Below are 22,926 nucleotides of genomic sequence, written 5' to 3' on the forward strand. Positions count from 1 at the left end.
AATATAAAATACAAAAATTTCAAGTTACGTGTGTTTTTGTTTGTGTTATCATCTACAGATATATTTAACTTTGGATTGTTTATCTTGGAAAGGATTATAAATCTAAAACCTGTTGAGGAACAAGAAGATCCAGAAAGGAGGTATGTTGAGTAAATAAGAGTTTATGGTCGGATAACTTAGAGAGAGAGTGGTTGATGAGAATATGAAGATTGAAGAGAGAACGTTGGGGAAAATTAAGCAAATAATTACACTTGGACTTATGTTCACTGACAAATCCCCGTCAAAGCAAATCAAGCTTCTACGCAGATTTATGACATGGTGTTTCTTCGTATGAGTCTAGCTCAAGGCATCAATCAGATATGTAATTAGGTTGTGTGTATTGAAGAATTGAAGCTTTACTCTTTTGTTTTGATTTTAATAGATAAGATAGTTCTGTTACGATTTCAAGACATATTTTGTATACAACCAATAAAATTGCACTTTGCTTTTTAGGTAAGATTTGCACGTACACAAATAAACATATCTGTTAACTAGTTTATTATCAGTCACCATTTTCAGTCTAATGTAATCTCTTTTATATAATTAATAGGCAAAACCATATGTGGATACGTAAAGGGTTCTAACGAGGCATCTAATGAATCTAATGTTATAGGAAAACATGGATGAGCTGACATGATGAAGAGTTTTCCTCAAGTTTGCGGGATCAAAACTTCTTCTAAAAAACACATGTACATATTATTTGTATAACTAGGTACTGAAAATATGAAAAAAATGTCATCATACAAAAACAAATGCTGTAAAATTCCGAGATAATTTTTTTTTTATTAATACGCATATGATCAATAAACAAAACTTTCAATAAAAAAATAATAAAATTTGTACGTATACAAGAGAAAACAACAAAACATACATTTAATCGTTAAAAGTCATGAATTTGAATAGTATTGTTTTAACGTGAAAACTCAAATATTGGAACAACACAACATATATACAGTCACCAAATATAATACTACTAGTTTACCTCTCGTGCTGCGCACTGGCATTGTTTCATGATTTAAAATGGAAAGAATATTATTTCAAGGGTTATATAATTTTACAGTGAAAATAAATGTATTTCAAAGGTTATATTTTCTGTTAAATTTAAAATAAAATTAAAAATTTGTTGTTTATATCTCCAGTATGGACACATGAACGTTACATATTAATATCTTCTTAAACCCCAATAAAATCATTTCAAAAAAAAAAAATTAATAGAGGAAATCATATCTCTTTTTTTTGGTGTAAGAAATAATATCTCTTGCATAAAATACCGAAAATGTCTTAATTTCGTAGATCTAGAAAGTTGACCTGAATATTTATCGTGTTCTCTATCACCTGAGTTTCTTAAACTCTATTTGTTGTCTCGTGAACAAATATGTTGTGCATATTTAACATTAATACAAAAAATAAATAAAAAATATGCTGTGCATTTTTGTTTATTATGCTATGAATCTTGAATAGTACATAAAGAAGTAGAAAAGTTATAAATATGTTCTAAGTTCATGAAAAAAGAGAAAAGAAACTTTTTGAGCATGGGGATTAAAGACGTTTTTAGTTTACTAACCTGGACTTTAACATTCATCTTCCAACTTTGCAGTACGTCTATCAATCCACAACATCATTTGGCCAAAACTATTTCGATATGGATTTAGAATTGTAGATTTGGCGATGTACATACATCATTAGAAGTTTTAAAATTTTCTGGTAGAAGTTGAAATTTAAGAGAATCAGCAAAGCCGTTCCAGAGATTTTTAAAATTTACAATTTATAATTGCAAGATGAAATGAATTTAGATTTAGGACATCGTGAGTTAATTTAATCTACAGAAAAATACACAGTTTCAAGATAGTGGGATCATGGGTGTAGTGTGAGATATATTATCATTTTCTTTTACCTAGAAAATAAATAAATAGAAATCGGTTACTAAACAAAACTGTTTTTAATCATTTAAGTTTTTCATTTTTTTTTTGCTTTTTAAAAAAAAATTTAAATATATAACATGTTTCAGAATTTTATTGGTCATGTGATTTGTGCTTTAGTATATAAAGGATACATTACTATGAACTGAAAACCAATCAAACAAATCTGTTAACTATGAGCAATAAATCAATCAATTTAATATTGTCAAAAAATCACAAATAAAATCAACCAATTCTTAGCCATATTTGTGATTTTTGGTATTAAATAATATAAATTAAATTTTAAATATTTTAAAAAAAAATTAAATTTATAATTTATAAGATACTATAAGGAATCTAGTATTTAATAATAAAGTATCCTAGCGAGTAGCGAGAAGTCATCTAGTGTGTATTATTCTGAAAATTTTGAACGCCATACATTCAACAATACAAGACCAAGATTCCTAAAACAAATGTTTTATTCTTTTAACGATGAGAAACTATTCAGGTTGCATGAAATGTAGGGGATCATTCCGTAAATCTAGAGATAAAACACATGTGCGTGTGTATATATACAACTAGTATTATAGCACGGGTTACTTTCATTATTTTCCAAATTATCTGATCATAACTTATAATGATTCAAAGCATAAAAATAAAATTTTATTTTAGTCATATTTTCTAAACCTAGATAACACATGTAAAACTTAGATAACACATGTAAAACTTGATTAAATATCTTCACTGAATATTTACTTGCAACCATTTTCATATTAAAATATGTTTCTCCTAGAAATTTCATTGATAGATTAGTAAAATTAGTGATGTTAAAAAGATAGTAAAATCAACAAACTATAAATAAGATATACATATGTTTCCCATACAGAGTCATATTTTCTAAACCTAGATAACACATGTTTAAACCGCACTCTGTTTTTCTAGTTTTCTTCTAACTTTTTTAAAAATGTCTACAAAGCTTCATCTTTCTAAACATATTTTAGATAATTACAATTTTAAATGTAATCAGTTTACCTCTTTCACGGGAATAACCACGCTGAGAATCAAATAACTTCATGCTTCTAATAGTAATATCCTTTGAAACAAATCTCTGGTTTTCACTTTTTAAAAAAAAAATAGAATACAAAATAGAAGTAAACTATGATATCAACTTGAATCATGTAGAAAGAATCATAGAAAACTGTGTTTAAATGATCGATTTGAATAAAGATATCTGCTGCACTCAAAACCTACATAAAAAGACAAAGAAAGTGAAACTACCAAGAAGAATCAAAAAAGAAGAATCGAAAGATAAAAATAGTTAACTGAACTCTATATATGAGAGATGGGCAGTTGGTATCAGGAGTTACTAATTCATGGAACGTGTGATGATATCAGTTCGAAGAAAAACAGTGATTTAATAATTTTGTAATTACATAAATATTTGAAATCAAAGAATTTGGTCTAATTTTTTTTGTAAAAACAATTACACATGTCAAAATTTTATTGTTTGAGTGACTTGTGCTTTAGTATACGAGGGATGCGTACAAATCAAGAGGAGAGGAGAGGAGTTGAAGAGTCAATGGGCATTTTCAAATGGCTTGGACTTGGACCCAACGACGACAATCCAACATGCGTCGTATAATGTTGATACTAGTCTAGATGCTTACGACCTTCGTTCTGATAACATGAAAAAAAAAGGAAGAAATTATCCATTTCACATGAAAATCTTTTTGTTTTGTTCAAATTTATTCGGTTTAAGATTTTAAAATAAATTAAGGTATATTATGTTCGATTGCACCAAATTCGGATTGTTAGTCATTATTTTATCTATTTCATTTTAAGTGTAGTTTTCGCTTTATACATATATATTAAAAAAATATTTAATTTTGTATATCTAAAAAAAATCATATACCTATACACATAATTTTATTTCAATCTATATAGAGTTATATAATATAGAAAGTTAATCAATTTTGCATTGAAATTATAAAACGACATTTGTTTATAACTTAAATTTTACTCTAAAATGACAAAACAGAGGAAATATAAAAGTTTCATTATCATATTTATTCCAGTAGAAACAAAACTAAACTCGTTTTCAGTTTGACAATTTTCGGTTCAGTTTGTTTTTTATGTACACTACAAGATTCTCATGCATTTCTCTGTGATCGGCTTAGTTTTGTAAATAAATTTGACTTTTATCATGGGCTTTAGCATTTGAAATTATGAGGGGCTTAAAGTATGGACTAGGCCCAGAAAGGTCAAAGCTCTCTGTTTATCCAAAAGTTTCCGTATAGCTTACGTCGAACAAAACATGTGTCAGTTCCTTTTAGCCTCTATCTGTCAAAGGACCGTGATATCATGGTGGCGCGTGTGATTCTCAATCTTCTTCTTCTCTCCGTCGACGTCGGTGCTATATTTACGTCCATCGTTTTGCCAAAGAAACAAGAGGTTGACTTTACATGGAAGGAGGAAGGAGAACTCCGTTGAGCGTGCGAAAGAAACCAAAGAGGACAAACAGAAGACTTGTCAGGAATGTCGTCGCCTACCTCAAATCAGATGCATACTTGTTCGCTCCTCTGTTTTCCAAATTTTCACCGCTCCCGCCGCAGATACAGATGCCTCCGCCGTCATTAGCCTTGTTCTTTTTACGAACGCCGTTCCCCAGCGTCAATAACTGAAAAGTACATCTTCGCCATCGGAAATGCAGCGCCGTTAACACAAGACAAGCATACTTTTTCAGCCGCGCGGTTAGACGCAATAACAAAATTAGACGCTGGAAATATCAGCGATAGCAGCGTCTTCATTTTTAGTCGCTGCGGCAAGCTCCGGTAGTTTAATTCACTTTCAAAATCGATCATCTTGTCTCCACCCAAATGTTATTCTTTGTCGCTACCACCGACCGCAACGGCTATGAAAAGAACAGGGCTATTGAAGGCGGAGGTGGCGGTAAAGAAGAACAAGAAAAGACTGTCGGAGAAAGTGAAGGAATATCTAAACTCTGACTGTCATATGTACAGACCGATGATCTCGCTTCCGAAGGCTGGCTCTGCTCTTAAAGGTGAGAGCTTTTTTTAACCCTAAGCATGCATCGAACTAGTTTGAATGCATTGGCGCTAAGATAGTTTCTGAAGTAGGGACATTACAAATCACGAACTTGGTTACGATGGAAGTATCAGCGAGGAGTGCAACCGTGAGGGAAGATAATAACAACTATAGGAATATCAGGTCAGACATTGCAGAACACGCAATGCACAACGGAAGGATTAGCGTTCCAAAGCCAGCACTGGTTATCTTAGAAGGACAGCGAATTTGACTAATCCGTGAAACAGATCTTTCACTTGCCTTTTCCTCTTTTCAAGGTATGTTGATTCTTTTGCCTCAATCATGCATGTTGTAATAAGAGAAGTTGTTAATGGGTTTTTAAACATAGGACTACTCAATAACATTCATAGTTTAATTATCCACCAATGAGACATGTTAAGTAGAAAAACTTCATTGAATATACTGAAAATCATACGTTCTGAATGCATCAAGCCTTTTTAAGAGTTGTTAAACTTTAAATTCGATGAGGCTGCTTGTAAAATTCGTGGGCTTGTTTTGTTATTACTAAAACAGGCTAAATGGTTTTGTTTCTCTTTGTTATATGACAGAGGAAATGGTGAAGCCAGATCCACCAAGGAGAGTTCCAATTGAGTAAAGTTAATGTAGGCATAATAGTCAAGCTTATCATTGTAAAATTCCGTTTTAATTATTTGTATAACAATAATTACAATAGTTTTGAGACGGAAGAAATAATTGGTTTTATTGTGTGACTGGAAAGCGTGTCTTGTTGATAAGCTTGTAGGATATGATGTATGAATTAGGATGACAAAGATGTGTCTGTCTGAACATATTGCCATGTTACCTGTCTAGTCTTTGATAAGTAGTTGTATGTCGAGAAAACTGTTACAATTCTGGAATAGCTTGTGATACCTTTTTGCTAATTCACCACTGGAAGTTTAATTAAAAACAAATCACTTCAATTTTTTGTAATTAAAATTGGAAGTTTGATCAACTATGATCTAGCAAGCAAATACTAAGTGGAACTTGTTTATTTCTTACAGATATTTTGCTGTAGAAAGAGTGATTACAAATTATATTTTTTAAAAATTTAAGGAGTTCTAAAATAGTAGGATCCATAATTGATTTGTGAAAGTGGTGAAAAGGACTGAAGCTGGAGAGGAGAAGGGGAAGGAGTTACAAACTTCAAAGTAATAATCGTGTGCACGTGAGGTTCATTCAGTTTCTGTGTCCCACATCGCAGACCCTTCCCCATATGACATCTCAACACGCGCATGCAAGAAAGCTTTTCAGACTATATGTATACACGTTGGCATGGTGTATGTAATTATGTATACGTTGTTCATTATTGCAATCATCTGTCAAAGTACATCATCTGTCAATGTTACAAAGTCCCTAGTCTAGTTTCAAAATAATGCAAAACTAGTAGACAGAGTAATCAGAAATTGAAGAGATAGGACGATTACTATGAGATGTATGGAATACTATTAATCAGTAAATGGGATATGTCTGTGATATGACACAGTCGTATTGGAGCATGCACATGAGCCCGAGAAAAACGGAAACTATTGTAAGAGATAGAAACACGTGTACGTGCACACTCACAAAATCGTAATCTCATCCATTACCCTTTATATATTAAAATTAAAAGAGAAACATCTTAATAAATGTTTTCATACTGTAATAGACATGTAGCAACATCATAATGATTTGATAATAAATATGTTAACGCGTTCACACTATATATTTCGTATTTTTTAATATAAAACTCACATACATAGTTTCAATAGAACTTTAGATTTTTCGGTTCGAATCAAAACATATAACGAATCAAAAGCTAAACTATATATATATATATATATATTATTCTTATTGTTTACGGATAAAGTTAGGCAAAATATTTATAAATTTTGATTTGATTCGTTATTCGTTTTGATTTGAACAAAAAAATATGGATATCCGGAACGCTACGAAGCAAATCAAATACTAAAATACAATTAAAAAAAAAACAAATCATAAATACCTATATTTTAGGAACGAATATCTAATTCGATCTGTTATATGCACATATACACATATATGTACCGAATTATATATATATATGTTATATATATTATAGTTTATATAAGTTTTACAATATTTTTATGAATTAAATTTATTATATTAGGTATTAAAATTTTAAATTTTAAATAATATTTTATTTTTGTAATAAAATGTTACTATTAAAAATTTTCAATTATTTTTAAAATTTTATTTTATCTACGTATCAAATCGGATATTCTTTAAAATTCTAAATCATTTCGGATATCAGAGTCACCGACTATCCAGGTGGCTAAAGATTGAATCGACGTGAATACCTCCAAATACCCGGATATTCGATATGTGTCCACCTCTATTTATGGATACAATTTATTTTTCTTTATATGAAAATTTGTTTTTCTTTATATGAAAAAAATTCACTTATGTCAAGGCCTTTTAAATTTTATCTTTCATGTATTATTTTGAACAAAAATGTCATTTAATATTAATTAACAATATTTGTATATATTTGTCAACTATTTTTATATACTTTTACATACACATATATGTGCACATTGATGTGAGCACTTTGTGACTAAGTATTTATCACAACTGAAATATCTATTTTTTTCTAGAAGTTGAAATATTTTTTTCTTAATGTTTCTTTCACTACTAACCAAATTGTAGTGAAATGATTTTGTCTTAATAATTTTCTTTTCTTTTTCTTGAACTATTATCCGTTTACAAACTATGATATGAAACCATTAGTTCGACATGACGACTATCTAAAATTCATAACATGAAAATAAACAAATAATAGTAATTTTTTTGGTTTTTACCGAAAAAACTAAAAAATCAAACATTCTAACCGAATAAACTAAAATAAATATTAATTTAAAATAATAGTTATATTTTAGGAGATTAAAAACAAAAAAATAACTTAAAACCGAACCGATATCCAGATCAAACAGATTTAATGTGTTTTTATTAAAAATAACGAAACTAATAATCATATTCTGTGCAAGACGCGGATTATTACGACTAGATAATTAATTTTGTAAGTATTATTATGAATGTGAGTGAGCAAGAGAAGAGAGGAAACAACTCAGCGAAGAAAAAGACGTAATGTGTCTTTTTATATGTAAAATAGACATGCATGCATGGGCTTCATTGCAGATACGGCCATTTATGAATATTGTCTTTATTAATAATGTTATTTTCTCAATACATCCATCGACTGATGTGGTGGTGATCTAATTCAACCAAATTAGTTCATATGTCTGAAAATACAGCGGTTTTGATAGTGGCATTTACTTAAGATCTAGCCTCCGAGATATGTTTAGGCTTTAGTCGACGCGAGAATAAACTCTACATGAGTAGACCCTGGTCGAGGAAATTTCTGAAAATTTACCACATATAAAACATCCAGACTCAAAGCCTTAGACCACCTCCATTGCTTAGAACCCTTAATAAATTCTTAAAATTAATTTAATTATTAATTGTGTACTTTATGAAGTTTAGAACTTTTAATATTGTAATTTGTTTTGAGAAGGTCCATTGGGAGAACCGTATGAGGTTCTTAATTTTTGTTTTTTCTTAGAAATTAAATTATTAAATTTAAATTTTACAAAAATTATAAATTATTGGATTTCATAAAATTCAAACAAATATAACATAAAAACATATTAAAAATAAAATACAAATTTATAATTAAAAATTTTAAACAAATATAAAAGAAATGTATAAATCTAGTTGGTACTTGGAAAACCATATACGGTTTTTTTGTAGCCAATCATGAACAGACTACTATAATAAAAAGGAAATAGTCAAGCTTAATATTCCAAAACTCAGAAATGCAACAGATCTCACTCATGGAGCTGCGATTCATGAGGATTACATTTCCAGACCTCTATGAGTTCCCTATTGATGTTCAGAATGTATCCAAAATAGAAGAAAAAGACTCGCCGGTGCATAAATAATGATGAGCTAAAGAAAAATGACTAATAAAAATATACCCAAATAAGTGTAACACATATATCCAGACATGCTCAAGATGAACATGTTTGCACATGTATCCGTGGAATCCAAAGTTTTTTTTAGCGCCGGACTCTGCAATGAAAACAAAAGAATCACAGATGACAATAAATATTGTTTCATGCAGAGGATTACCAGAGGATTACCAGTGATTGTTGTGAAATTGCGGCGAGACATCTCTCCGAGTCCGAGATAGTAGGAGCACTACAAAAGGGAAGTTAACTATTAAGAAGAAGCATTATAAAAGAATCACAGACATTGCAGAAAACAGAGTGAGACTAACTCGCTGGTGAAGTTGACGAAGGAGCTGAAGCTACAGACCCAGAGAGGAAGAGGAGAATGATGATACCCAGAAGCAGAAAGTAATCCATTTTCTTCATTGAAGTCACATATTGTCTCTACCTTGAAACATCTTCGTGCTTTGATTCTAGGAACCGATGTTGCATACAAAAAAAAAAAGATGAATACAATTTGATTCAACTTGCAATCAATCGAACAATCAACTCGCAATCCCTAATTTCGCTTCTCAAACAAAAACCCTAATCATTACCCAACGAAACCAAATTTCAATTCCAACGAGATTCACAAACTTCAAATCATTACAAAAAACACAAAGAATTCGAACCTTCAAGGTGATTTCATGGATGGATTTGGAGAAGGAGAGACGACGACATTTCTCACACAAAAAAACCCGACGAAGAGAGAGAGAGAGAGAGGACCAATAGAAACAAGAAGCCAATACGTGTGTGCCACGTAGGCAGTTCTTACCAATTCTATTTACCCTTAATTAAGCACTGGTTTTAACTAATTAATGCCTTTTTCATTTTTTTTTTCTACTTTTCTTTTAGAACTCCTTTTTGGATACACCGACGGAGGTGTTCTTAGAGCGTGATTAACCCGGAGTTCTTAGGATGTGTTTTTTAGCGGAAGTTAAGAAACTGTTTCTTAACTTTTAACTAAAAAACTAAAAACCGATTCTTAAATAAGGACTTCAAGAACCGGTTTTTATCCATTTTAGTTAAAAGTTAAGAAACAGTTTCTTAATTTCCGATAAGAACCTCATTCTAAGAACCCCGGGTTAATCACGGTCTTAGTAACCAATTTGTTACGCTTTTTTCTTTTTTGAAAAAAGTTGTCACGCATTTGCGCACAATAGAATAGTATAACTTAGGGATTGTAACAGTTTATACATTTAGCATGGTCGGTGTGGTCATGGCTCTTACCACTAGTATCTATTTTTCAATGCTCTGTTGGTTCTTCTAATCTCTACCTTAGTTGTTTCTTAGGTATGAGATTTTAACTTATATGGAGATTGTTTCATGCAAGCTTTTCCCATCTATAAAGACAATCTTATCTTGTAAACAATTTATGTTTAAAAAAAAAAAAATTGAAAGCCCTTTAGTAGAAAAAAAACAATTTATACATTTAACCCTAGATCGGAAATCTTTGTTCCAGAGATACCCGGTCCTATGTAATAAAGTATTACCAATAAACACTTACACTACAATGTCATAATATATACTCTTATATTTTAATATGAATTTGGACGTTTAAAACTGTTATTTCATGAGGTTCAGCACACAAATTGATTTTGAACAAAGGCCCCGCATCCTTGATTGTAAGATGATAAGATCGATATTAAACTTACGTGTAGCTCTTTTAGTTCTTATAAATTGTGATTTTAAGCCATTTTCAGATCGCTCCCAACATACTACGAATCTTAATTGATGAATATTAGTGCAGCCACTTGTTGCGGAACTGTTCACAACCTAATGTACCTCTATACATGGTGTCCTTTCAAATTCTTATATTAATCATAGATATCACTAGGGTTCGTACATTGAAGAAAATACATCAAGTTTTTATTGGTTATTGAAAGAAATCCCATCTAGTCGGATTATTCGTCATCGTTATCCGCTAGTCGCTGTTGACTAGTGTTCTACAGGCTCTACTATACGTACGATACTATTTTGATGAGAAATCGATGCATACAACGTAGTTTGTTGTTGAAATAGTAATCATCAATAATATGAGGCTTTTTGTAAGTATTAGAATTATTTGTTGGTTTGGCCTGTGGAGGCAAAGCGTAGAACGTGGACCGACTCATAGTCTTCCGAATTGCTATCCACTCATGGATGGGTTTTGGTCAATACGGGTGTGTTCTCTGTCGTATGTGCATTACTAATTAATTACCCATTAATGTAACCGTGTATTATTGGATCAACAGAGCAACAACAATATCTATACAATAAGAATTCAAATGTTTGCAAAACACAACACCATGTAGCTTCTTTATCAAAAAGCACCATGTAGCTTCTATCACCATTGTCCATATTAAAAACTTTCGATGCTGTAGTTTATAATTTAAAATATGATGAGACATTTATTTTGCTTTTGTGTGTTTAAGAGAATCTTCTCAAGCTTAGTAATTTTGAAGATCTTGTGCAATTGTTTTTATTTAGCGGAAAAGGAAAATATTGTTAGAAAAAAATGATTTTAATTCACAATGGTGAGAAAAATAAATATCAGCTTAAAAGCCTCGGTAAATCTTATGAGTTCTATCCATTGGGGGTTCTACCCATTGGAATTCTAAAGATTCATATGCGTATAAATATATGTTGTATATATGTATGTACGTGTGAGGTCCATTATTTTGTAGAGAACCCATCTTTAAAGTTCTTAAAACAAAATAATAGATCCCACACCTACATACACATATACAATATATATTTATATATATATGAATCTTTAGAACTCCCATGTGTAACACATCATTGGAAGTGCTCTTAATAGTTAGAGCTTCTATATACCCTTTCGACAAGAAAGAGAAAAACATGAACTTCAATTTACAGGCTATTTGGATAATATTTATTGACAAAATAGTTTTAAACTTAAGTTATATCATCCGCGCTAGTATAAATCCATTACAACCGGGGCTTCTAGTTCTGGTGATAAAGGACTCACAGCTGTGAGTTCCGCCACCTTAGTTCAAAACCCGGTCACTAGAGAATTCACATGCGGAATTCCAGCGCCTGAGACCAAAGACCGTTCGCGGTGAGCCACATGGTGACGTCCTGGTAGCGTCCTTGCTCGCTTCGGTTTCTAGTTTAGACCACCACGGTGGGGCTATGATACTCGGTTATCAAAAAAAAATCCATTACAATTGTCATTCACACGTGGGCTGATCGTACATCAAGCGTGAGAGAGTCATTCATGTTTTTTTTTTCGCAGAAAAGAGTTAATTCGTGTCTTCGTCCAACTTATCTATAAAATCACATCGTTTCTTGTTTAATCCACATATCATCTCTCTAACTATCACACCCACACTCTCTCTAGATTTTTTTACGATAGCGTAATACGTACGAAGAAAACCGTTCGTGTGCGAAAGGATGAGGTGTAGAGGGCTTCAAGTTCGGATAAGAAAGAGAGTAATGGTTAATGTGAACTCAAGGAAGCTCATGACCCGTCTCCGGCAGATGGTTGCTCCGGAAATGATTTATTCAGGTGAAGTTGACAGTAACACACTTTATCGTCTCACGGCTGATCACATTTTGCTACTCCAAGCAAGAGTCCAACTTCTTCGTCGTATTTCTTCTTTATGTGGTCTTTAGATCGAAGATCCATAACCATATATTCACGTGGCTGAAATAAACGAAGCAACGGTATAATCGTGGAACAAACGTCTAGTCTCTCTATATATTTTCTTAATTTAATGCTATTGGTTACTCGTAAATTATGATGCCTACTCTATAATTTGATGTAATTATGTGGATTTATATTTGTGTTGTATTTTATTGTGAATTGTGAGTAGTCCTTTTACATGCATGCAGCTTTGACCGCGTGTCTAGTACCCATACCCTACGAACAATATCTCATAATCCCCCTAAACAAAATTTCATAATATTAGATATCCTGATTTGGTTAAAACGTCCTACGTTCCAAATTTAAAGATGAGCATCTCTTATTGGTAAATCTTTTGCTACAAAGTATCCACAACTAGAGTACCTGAACTGATCAAGGCCATGTCGATGTCAGTCACGACACAGGTTTTGCGAGAGTACAATTTCATATGTATCTAACAAGAAGTAATTAATTATTAGGTGGATATAATTGAATTGACTAGATGGCAGGGCGTCTCAAACTTTATAGAAACCCTGTTCAAAAAAAAAAAAGGCCCTTTATAATAACTTGAAATAATTTATGTTTTTCTGACAAAATATTATTATAATATATAATAAATACACTAATCTAATTTGACCGGAAGAAACATTTTTTTGGTTTTATAATTAAAAACTTATGAAAACACTTCTTTGAAACTATGTATTTTTCAGTTTTCTTTTTCTTTTCATTTTTTTTTGTATCTACAATCGGGAGTTATAATCTATAAAAAAAACTAATAAATCAGTAGAACCTGGATAGTGGTTAGATAAAAAACCGTAGACTCTTGATTTGATTAAACAAGTAGTTGAAGATTATTCATTTTTCTTATCGACAGAAGTTCAGACTAGTCTTTCTTCTTTGTGTTTACTATTTTTTTGTAAAAGTTGCTGAAAAATTATAAATTTATTTCCTTATTTATAATCACTAATTAAGAACAGTTTCCTAAATATAATGAAATTATTAACTTTCTAAATTTACATTGAATATTGAAACAAACACCAACGACGATTTTTTACTTTCCAAAATACATAATTGATATAAATGTTAATTATTTCATTTCTTATTACATTTTTGTTGGTTATGTAAACAAAATCAAATTTGTAATTTATATTTACTGGTTAATAAATACTAAAATTAAATTTAAATATAGTTATCTGATTTTTTTTATAAATATATGATTTTAAATTTATAATAAAAAATTATGGACCCTCTAAAATTTTGGACCATGTTCGACTGCTCCATTTACGAATTAGACAAATATAGGTTCAAAAAAGAAAAAAAAAATCAGACAAATTATATGGCATTTACCAACTCGATCTATAACAATATCAGCTATCAAATAAATTAGACTGCGACACTCCACGGTCTTAATTTAAGATATGAGACTTTTTTTTTTTAAGGATATGAGATTTTTGTTTGTTTAGGAAACGCATATATGAGAGATTCCAGTGACTCTGTAGTGCACGAGTGTCGTATCCTAAACCTGGTTCGAAATCTTCCTTGTAAAATACTCTATATTAGTATGATATATTAAAAGCAAAGAAAATGTTTTAAAAAAAACTGAAAATATTATTATAACATAAAGATGGAATAATTCACCAAAATGTTGTTTTTGTTGTATCATGTATGTGCTCAAAGTCAAAGACCCATTTAATGATTAACTTTCTCTCAACGTGCCCATGCACTTCATAACGTCACCTCCAGTCTCCGGCGCTAGTATTTGAGATCATATCTCATGAATTAAAAAACAGAAAAACAAAAACAAATAGAGGAAGATTCAAGGATTTTCATTAAAGATCTTTTTTAAACTCTATTAGACACTCATTTGACATATGATTACTCATGAATTGGCAAAAAAATTAAATAAAACTAAATTTATTTTAATTATTTTTTAATTTAATTATATAATTAATTATAATAAATATAAGATGAGATCCCTTTCCATTAAACATCAATTTTTTTTTTCCTTTAACCTTCATTTGTGTAACTGTGAAAGATCTAATGAAATAGAATGCATAAAATGTTATAAACAATTCATTATAAAAATGTATACCTCTAAACAGCTGCTAGGATTGGTGTAACAAAACAATAATAGGAAAATTTACAGAGTACTTGAATAGTAAAAAATGGGAAGGGATAGCTAGAGTAAGAAAATTTCTCACTTCTGTAGACAAAACCATAAACTAGTGAAATTTATCCCTTTTTTTTTTTTTGTTTTTTTGGGCGAGGAGGAAATATGTTCCTTCGATCTTTCTTGGTTAATAAATTTAAAAATTTTACACATTTTGTAAGATTTATTTAATCCATGTATGATGCGAGACAGTGATAACTGAATAAAAGATATTTTTGAATTTAAATTATGAATTTTTAGAACATGATTATCGAGAGGTTATAACTTAGAGGTTGATTGTTTACAGATTTTGAAGTAGTTTTTGGCTTTTGTTTTTGGAAAAACCAATTTTTAGACAATCAAGTTTTTAAGAAAATAGATTCCCTACATTTTAGGGAAACTAGTTTTTCAAATAACTGTCATTTTCTAAAGAAAAACCAAAATCTCAATTTTCTTGGTTTCTACATCTCACGATGCTTTTTCTTGTTTTTCTTTTTTATTTTAATTTAAAAGTTTTGTTACATTTGTGCATTAATATAGGAATAAATAAATAAAATGCTAACTACTATAAGTATGAGCAAATAAGTTTTAGTACTAAGAATTTGTTTAACATATATAATACAAAATAATATATATTAAGAACAATATTTTAAATTTGCCACTAAAATTAATTTAATTATTTAAATTTACTTTTATGTAAAGTTTGCATGTTTTGTTAATAATCTATTGGTGTTATTTTATTGAAAATTGTGATATATTCTTATAGTAATTTTAAGTTTGTTTAAAAAATAAATTAAATTATAAGTTAACGTTTTAAAAAATAACAGAAAATAATTAACTAAAATATACTAAAATTAATTAAAACCTGCAAAAAATATCATTTGTATTTTTCTAAAAACTAAAATTACAGTAAAATCAAAAATCTAAAGCTAAAAACCAAAATTGCCATTCGAGTTTTTTCAAAATCTAAAAACTACTGCAAAATCAAAAACCAAAAACTAAAAACCAAAATCTAAAAACTAAAAACCAAAAGCCAAAAACCAAAAACTAAAATCTAAAAACCATCCAAACAATCATCACCTTAATATCTGATAGATAAAAAATAATAAAAAAAAGAAAAACAGAAAAGAGAAAAAAGGAGACCATCTTGTAGGCCATATTATCAGATACCCATATTTAGTTTATTGTCCACATATCATTTTAATACTGGCTGTTATTTAAAAAAAAAAAACATTTAGGTAATTTAGTTTGTTTAAATTGACAAAAAAAATTAGTTTATTTAAAAAATTAATATTTTGATGTTTTAAGAAACCCATGTAGTTTCGTACCAGCGGTGTTGTTCTAATCATGATACTTAATTTTGATTGTCAATAAATGACAAATTAGACGAGAATTCAATAAATTAATGATTTAGAAATTATGTAACACGCGGCGAGGCAGCTAAAACAACTCGACGTAAACACGTGCATGGGCCCGTAATGCTCTTTCAAAGCCTACTTCCTTCTCAATTATCATCACCTATTCTCGTCATTAGCAAAAGGCCGCGGCCAACGACACCAAACCGAAGTCTAGTTGACCACGATGTTTTGGAATGCTAGCTTTTCGACGTTGTTTTGGAATGGCTGCGTGCTAATCCCTCAAATAAGAGGATCCGATTGATTTGTAAGTTCCTTTTTCAGGCTGTAGTCTATGTCATCTGGAGGGAGAGGAACACGAGACTCCATAACTCTACCTCAAGATCTATTTCTACTCTATTAAAAGAAGTTCATCTACTGATCAGAGCAAAGCTGTTTGGTTTGGATCGGAATGCATCTCCCCCACAGCTGCGGAGTGCATCAGTATCACCACCAACTACCTACCTCCAACTCTGGTTTGGACATTTTCAGGTGTAAAATGAAGTTTTTTGCATGTACCTATGACCTATGATCGTTTCTTCCACAGCCCGCTTTCGTTAGGAGTTATTATTTATTTAGAATTATGTTGCTTTTGGAGGTTCTAGCCTTCCTTTTTTCTCATCTTTTGGATTGTAAGAGTTTGAAACGATGTCTCATTTGGAGAGAAGGAAAAGATGAATAAAGGTAAAAAAAAAAGAAAAAGAAGTCTAGTTGACCACTGCAATCAAATTTTCTCTTAAAAACTAGCGCCGACACACAGCTATTCTATCCACACGAGCCTTTTTCTAACCTGTCTATCAAAGCAATGTAATCAACAAGCCTACCTCTCCATTGCCATAACCGTGACCAGAACGGGAATCCAGGAGGTCGAATCTGACGTATAATCCCGAGGCTAAATTCCTAGACGATGAAGGCACAAATTCCTATTCAAAATATTTAATATATAAGTTTTCAACTAAACATATAATATATATATAAATAGTTGATTTTATGATGTATATTATGCTAAACATGACTTTGCGAAAAGTTAGTCCTAATAATGTTTCATTTATATTAGGTTTTGCTTAGTTTAAATAAGAAATTTAGTCAAATAATTACTTTTTTTTTAATTATACAGGGGTATCCTTTCATTCAGATAGAATTCTGTTTGATTAAATTTTCGTTCTTTGATGGACCCATCAGATTTTGGACCTATATTTTCCCTTTATCCTCTCAATGGATACATTAAAAATTAAAAATTTCAACTTGAATTGAAACCAAATCTTCGTAATGCTAGACCATAAAACAAAACAAAGGCATAAGTGGTCGGGTAAAAACATAATATTAGACTTAAAAAAAACAGAATATTAGATATTATTCACACACCACCAGCTTAGTAAACTCAGTTAAATATAAATAGATGATCCATGTAATGAAAGTCAACTCAGTTAAATATAAATAATCGTCCATCCATGTGGAACTAACGACCCGTATTTAAGTTGAATTACCTTTTTCCGGAGAGTAGATCCATTGCATGAAAGTCTTGAGAGTTCACCACATTTTTCGGTGTCATGCTGTTTCTTCTATGTATCATCCGTGAGTCATGGGATTCAACTCCTGGTAGAATTCTATTTAACGTTATAATGATGGTGGACATATCAAACCATACAAGTTTGAAAATCCATATATGATATAATCAATGCTGGACTAATTAATTGTCTTTTTATGGGTTTGTGAATAGAGTATACACATAAGAGACGATTCTTAGTTTTTCTTAGTTAAAGTTAAGAGTCGGTTATTATATTACGATAAAAACCTCATCTTAAAAACTCCTAATAAACGTGGCCTACCCACTCTTACGTTCTCTTCTTTCTTTTGGTCCAATAAATGCCTGCAAACTCTCATCTCCTCTACAAATACTCTACTTCATCAATCTAATCTATCTCCTTCTCTCTCAATCCTTCCTAGCTAGGGTTCGAGCTACCAGAGCCGGTCCTAGGAATCTAGGGGCCAGAAGCAAAAAAAAATTATTGGGCCGATTAGTATTAAGTATTAACACTGAATAAAAAATAGTTGTATTATGATGGGGGAAGCGTTCGAACTCATCACCTTGGACAGTTAACCATAGTGCCATGACCAAATTAGCTAAAGGAACTTACTGTCAAATCTCGGCCGAAAATATAGTTATTATTTGTCGGCCGGAAGCAACTGCTTGGTCCGCTTCCACTCAGGGCCGGCTCTGCGAGCTACTTGGATATTTAGAAACAGAAACAAACATAAGGTAAGCGTTTACTGATTACATTAACTTCACATTTGTTTTTCAATCATATTTCATTCTTAGCCTTCCCTTCATAATCAAAATATGTATCGAATATTTAAATGAAATATTAGGACGAAACTAGGTGTAACTATATATATCCTTTAAAATTATGTGGGTGAATATAGCACCGAGTATATGTATAATATGCTTTTGCGTTCACTATATATTTTTTGTTTTCTGATATATCTCTATGTTTTAGTTTATTATATATATAATCCATTTGTGTTTATTTTACTAGGATGAACACGTACAACATGGTTAAACAAGAATTTCTCAAGAAATGGATAACTACTCTACACATGTTAGATTCTTTTGTTGGATATCCCACGAACGTAAGGAAAGACATGATAAGACTATCGTTGGACACAGCAATTGCAGCTGCAAGAAGCGGCGCAACCATATGGAGGTTGACCAGAAACAGGACAACCAACAAACATGTGGTTCGTCGAATACTCAAGAAAGCTCGAAATAGGGTAAAGAATCGTTGTACAACTATTGGACGAAATGCTAACTTTACTGCGAATGTCAGAGTGAGAAAACGTATGGAGTTGCTCAAGAGGCTAGTGCCAGGAAGCAAGTTGATAGACAAAGACAACGATGATTATTTGATAAAATAGACACTTGATTATATTGTTTATCTCCGAGCGCGAGTTGACGTTATGCCAACCATCGCAGACGTCTATTTGAATTCAGTCACCGGAGACTTACCGAGTGACCGTAGGAACAAATAAATGTGCATGCATTTCACACTCTTGTGAATATGAAGTACCTAATATGATTAAGATATAAGTTCATGTACATATTTATTATTATATGATAACACTATATTACTTATAACAACTTTCGAAGTGAAATAATATCACTTGGTTGATCTCAAAGATATTTTGGACGCCATTCTATAATCTTACTATATGTGGTATGCACTAATACATTACTTAAGTCATACATTTAGATTTTACCGAGCCGTGAAATTCTACATCTAACATTTCGTACATGTTTTACAAACTAATCTCTTACATATATGTATCATTTGCAATTAAATTTTGTAAAAGGCCTTTTAGATTGTGCACTAATAACAAAATAAACTTTTTTTATATATAAAAATGTATTTCAGAAATACGTAATAAATTCAGAGATTAAATTAGCTACGTCTGCATATCAATTTCAACAGCAATTAGCGAACTATCAATAAGTTACCACTCTAGAAAATCTAGGATTCAAACTTTGTGTTAAGACTTACTTGCAAACAAACAGACGGTCTTAACTCTTAAGTAAACAATATCTGTAGGGCGTAGATCACCCAAAATATAATGGAGACATTCAAAAAATTTCTCAAACAGAAAATAGTTTTGAAAAAATTGTAACTCACTGCAATAATGTCCTAATATTATGATACTCACATTAGTTATTAGGCTAATAGTGGGCCCAAATAATGGGTCATATAAGAGCACTTCCAATGGAGGTTTTACTCATTGGAGTTCTAAACTTTTATATATATGTATGTTTTAAGAAATTTTGGGTTGGTTTTCCGTAAATTAATGGACTCAACAATTACATACATAAATATAATATATACATACATATATATGAAAATTTAGAATTCCAATGGGTAGAATCTCCCGTTAAAATGCTCTTAAAGGTCTTCTTACGTTACCGTTCTTATAATAGCTCAAAATGACATAAAATGAACTTACATGTGAAGCCCAAGCCTAAGCAACAAAAACCCAACATTTCTGTTTATTTGGACTTTTACATGTTTACTAATTTACATGTTTATTTGATCTCCTCTTTCTTATTTTTCTCCGTTTAGATCTTATAACATAATGCATAACAACTTGAGAACTAACGTTCTTTTAGAGTCCACAAACCTCGGCTAGCTTTCTCAGTAAAGTAACCTGAGATTTGAGAAGCATGAGATGCTGAATTGACTTGAGGATCAAGACTTCCTCGTCATCCACCTCTTCACAACTTGGTAAAACCCTGCGCAGAATCCCCAGGTTTCTTCGCATACAAGTTTCACCAAACTTCGGCTTATCCTTTCGTCCCAAGCGACCATGTTGCTTCACCTTCTTGCACTTCACCATCTTTATCACGTCTTACACTCCAGACTTATTAGATACAAGGCCATGCATATATAAAGAAACCGTGAGAGTGGCTAAAATATGGAACAAAACAAGTTGTATGGATAAAATTCTTGACAGAGAAAAGGAGACAAGGAACCCATATCAATGCCATAACCATTGATCATGTCCATGCCAATCCACCCTTGCAATGTTTAATGTTCAATGCATCTCTTGTGGTCCTCAATCCTCATGTCTGGCATTATGCCATTATTGTTTTGTTGTTTAAACTTTAGAATGGTTCCATTTAGAATGCATGAGTTATTGAAAAAAGAAAATGGGCCGACTGGTTACAAGAGTACATGCTCCACACTGACTCAATTAATAAGCCCATCACTTCGGATTCTTCAAAACTCAACATGGAATCACAATCTGCTTAATAGAACATTTAATTGATTGTGCGTGTGTGACATAACAAGATGGTCATGAGTTATGCAGTTATACCTAAGCACCACAAACATAACATCGTCAAAGACATTACAAGCCAAATCAGGCTCAGTCCCATGACCTCCCTGTCGCTACAACATTGTCTCTTTTACTAAACAACAACATCATCAAGAACAAGAACTCTATGTCCTTCTACAATTGCTTTGCTCCTCAGATGTTTTGGACACAGCTCAATCATCAACCCTCACTATTGTAATTTGTAAACCGGTTGTTTCAAGAACCAGTTCCCGAACATCTCAGTTCATTGAATGATGGATCATCATAGTTTTGGTCTCTTAGCTAACATCGGTTTGCTTCAAGTCTCTCCCTCGGTGGCTCAGATGTTGAATTGTTGATGAACCCCAAAGACAGTTAATGAATGGATCATATTCAAGATCTGGTTTATGGTTCAGGCGATGGACGACAAAGGCTGTTGGAAAACGTTCTTGGTTTTCTACTCTTAACCTATTGTGTTACAACCGGTGGAAGTACTTGCTAACGCTAACACATCGCCCTTTTCTTTAAAAAAATTTGTTCCTATTTTTTGAAGAAAAAGGTGCACTGGTTTTTTGAATGGGGTGGTGATTTTTCATTTTGTAATTATTGAAAATGTTGTAACAAATATAATTAATTCTTTCTCATAAAAAAACAAATATAATTAATTTGACTTTTCCGCTTACATAGTAATGGTGTGTACAAAATATTATTAGGCTTAATACAAACAAAGATTTGCAAATCTATAGATAGACTCATGAGAGAACATGACAAGTGGAAAATTATGGGATAATATCAAAATTACATAAAGCTCAGGAGGAATAAACAGAACAAAAAGAACACAAAAAAAAATACAACAAGTAACTAAAGATCAAAGAAAACAAAAGAACAATACAAAACTAATAAGCCTTGCAAGGTCAAGAAAAAAATGCCTAAAACATAAAAAAAATCTACTGATAATTTAGTAGAAACAAAAGAAAAATATTTTTTTTCTTTATAAAAAAACAAAAAAAAGCTCAGCAAGGATAATGCCAATGGAACACTAGTATTCAAGGAATCTTCTTCTCGGTGAGATTCTTATGCATTCCAAAGTACATCCATGGTCTAACGAAGAAATAAAACTTGAAAAAGAAATATGATCATCGTTATTATCATAAATCATGATAATTACGATAATGATGATCTCATGATCAAACAAGAAAAGGAATGACATGATTATCAAGAAGGAAGAGGAATGATAAGATGCTTTTTACTCTGAAGTGAATCAAGTGATGATGTGAGGGGGCAGGTTAGTTGATGTGAGGGGGCAGGTTAGTTGTGTTTTTATAAAGGGAGATAAGAGGATGGAATTAACGGAAAGCTAGACCTCTATTAAATAAAAGCTAGACATTTTTTCTTTCTTTCCTTTTTGCTAAATTAAAAAAAAAAACAATGGAAGCCTGAGATGATAAAACAAAACCAACAGTAATAGATAGAGTATATCCCCTATATATTAATTGAGGAACATTTGAAAAGATGTAACCTCAATTTTGTATTAATTAAAATAGGCCCCAATGCATAGGTGGCACTCAATTAGGTAGTCAATTACATTCAATTGAAAAATAAGTAGGTCCACATTTGATTTTTATATGTTGTTAGATACATAAGTTGGTCAAACTATATGATATAATGATATGATATGTTATTTTCTTTCCTTAAATCAAACCTACGGAATTACCATAAATGACTAATATATATATGACAATTAATGATTTTAATAATAAAGATTTGATAACAATTTATATCTCCTCCATCATTTTTTGTTTAATTTTATATTATTAAAATAAATTAAACAATCAAATTAGCTATAAAAGTAAAATTTAGATTTTTT

The 22,926-nt window shown here is 31.2% G+C and overlaps 4 protein-coding genes and 1 long non-coding RNA gene across 5 annotated transcripts; 3 read left to right on the forward strand and 2 right to left on the reverse strand.

The window, feature by feature from the left end:
- The first annotated feature begins 4,399 nt into the window (after nucleotides 1-4,399).
- On the forward strand, nucleotides 4,400-5,928 carry LOC106333511. The gene is made up of 4 exons (XM_013771947.1): nucleotides 4,400-4,569; nucleotides 4,868-4,998; nucleotides 5,075-5,299; nucleotides 5,591-5,928. Exons 1-3 carry the CDS (start codon nucleotides 4,400-4,402, stop codon nucleotides 5,251-5,253), a joined length of 480 nt encoding a protein of 159 aa, XP_013627401.1. The 3' UTR covers nucleotides 5,254-5,299; nucleotides 5,591-5,928.
- A 3,188-nt stretch (nucleotides 5,929-9,116) lies between these two features.
- Nucleotides 9,117-9,786, reverse strand: LOC106333678. Its single transcript, XR_001268439.1, has 4 exons — nucleotides 9,679-9,786; nucleotides 9,337-9,480; nucleotides 9,200-9,257; nucleotides 9,117-9,128 (listed from the first exon to the last, which is right to left on the reverse strand). It is a non-coding gene; the product is annotated as an uncharacterized LOC106333678 (long non-coding RNA).
- Nucleotides 9,787-12,336: 2,550 nt separating this feature from the next.
- LOC106332881 lies at nucleotides 12,337-12,882 on the forward strand. The gene has a single exon (XM_013771377.1). It carries the CDS (start codon nucleotides 12,443-12,445, stop codon nucleotides 12,662-12,664), a length of 222 nt encoding a protein of 73 aa, XP_013626831.1. The 5' UTR covers nucleotides 12,337-12,442; the 3' UTR covers nucleotides 12,665-12,882.
- Nucleotides 12,883-18,128: 5,246 nt separating this feature from the next.
- On the forward strand, nucleotides 18,129-19,294 carry LOC106332973. Its single transcript, XM_013771455.1, is given in 3 exon segments — nucleotides 18,129-18,172; nucleotides 18,439-18,477; nucleotides 18,755-19,294. A coding segment is annotated over 1 exon segment (492 nt). The 5' UTR covers nucleotides 18,129-18,172; nucleotides 18,439-18,477; nucleotide 18,755; the 3' UTR covers nucleotides 19,248-19,294.
- Nucleotides 19,295-20,369: 1,075 nt separating this feature from the next.
- LOC106332974 lies at nucleotides 20,370-20,612 on the reverse strand (the record flags this gene model as incomplete). The annotated part of the gene is made up of 1 exon (XM_013771456.1): nucleotides 20,370-20,612. A coding segment is annotated over one exon (243 nt), but the record flags the coding sequence as incomplete, so codon positions are not given.
- Between the last annotated feature and the right edge of the window lie 2,314 nt (nucleotides 20,613-22,926).

This window comes from Brassica oleracea, chromosome C3 (genome assembly GCF_000695525.1).
Source record: "Brassica oleracea var. oleracea cultivar TO1000 chromosome C3, BOL, whole genome shotgun sequence".
Taxonomy (NCBI): Eukaryota; Viridiplantae; Streptophyta; class Magnoliopsida; order Brassicales; family Brassicaceae; genus Brassica; species Brassica oleracea.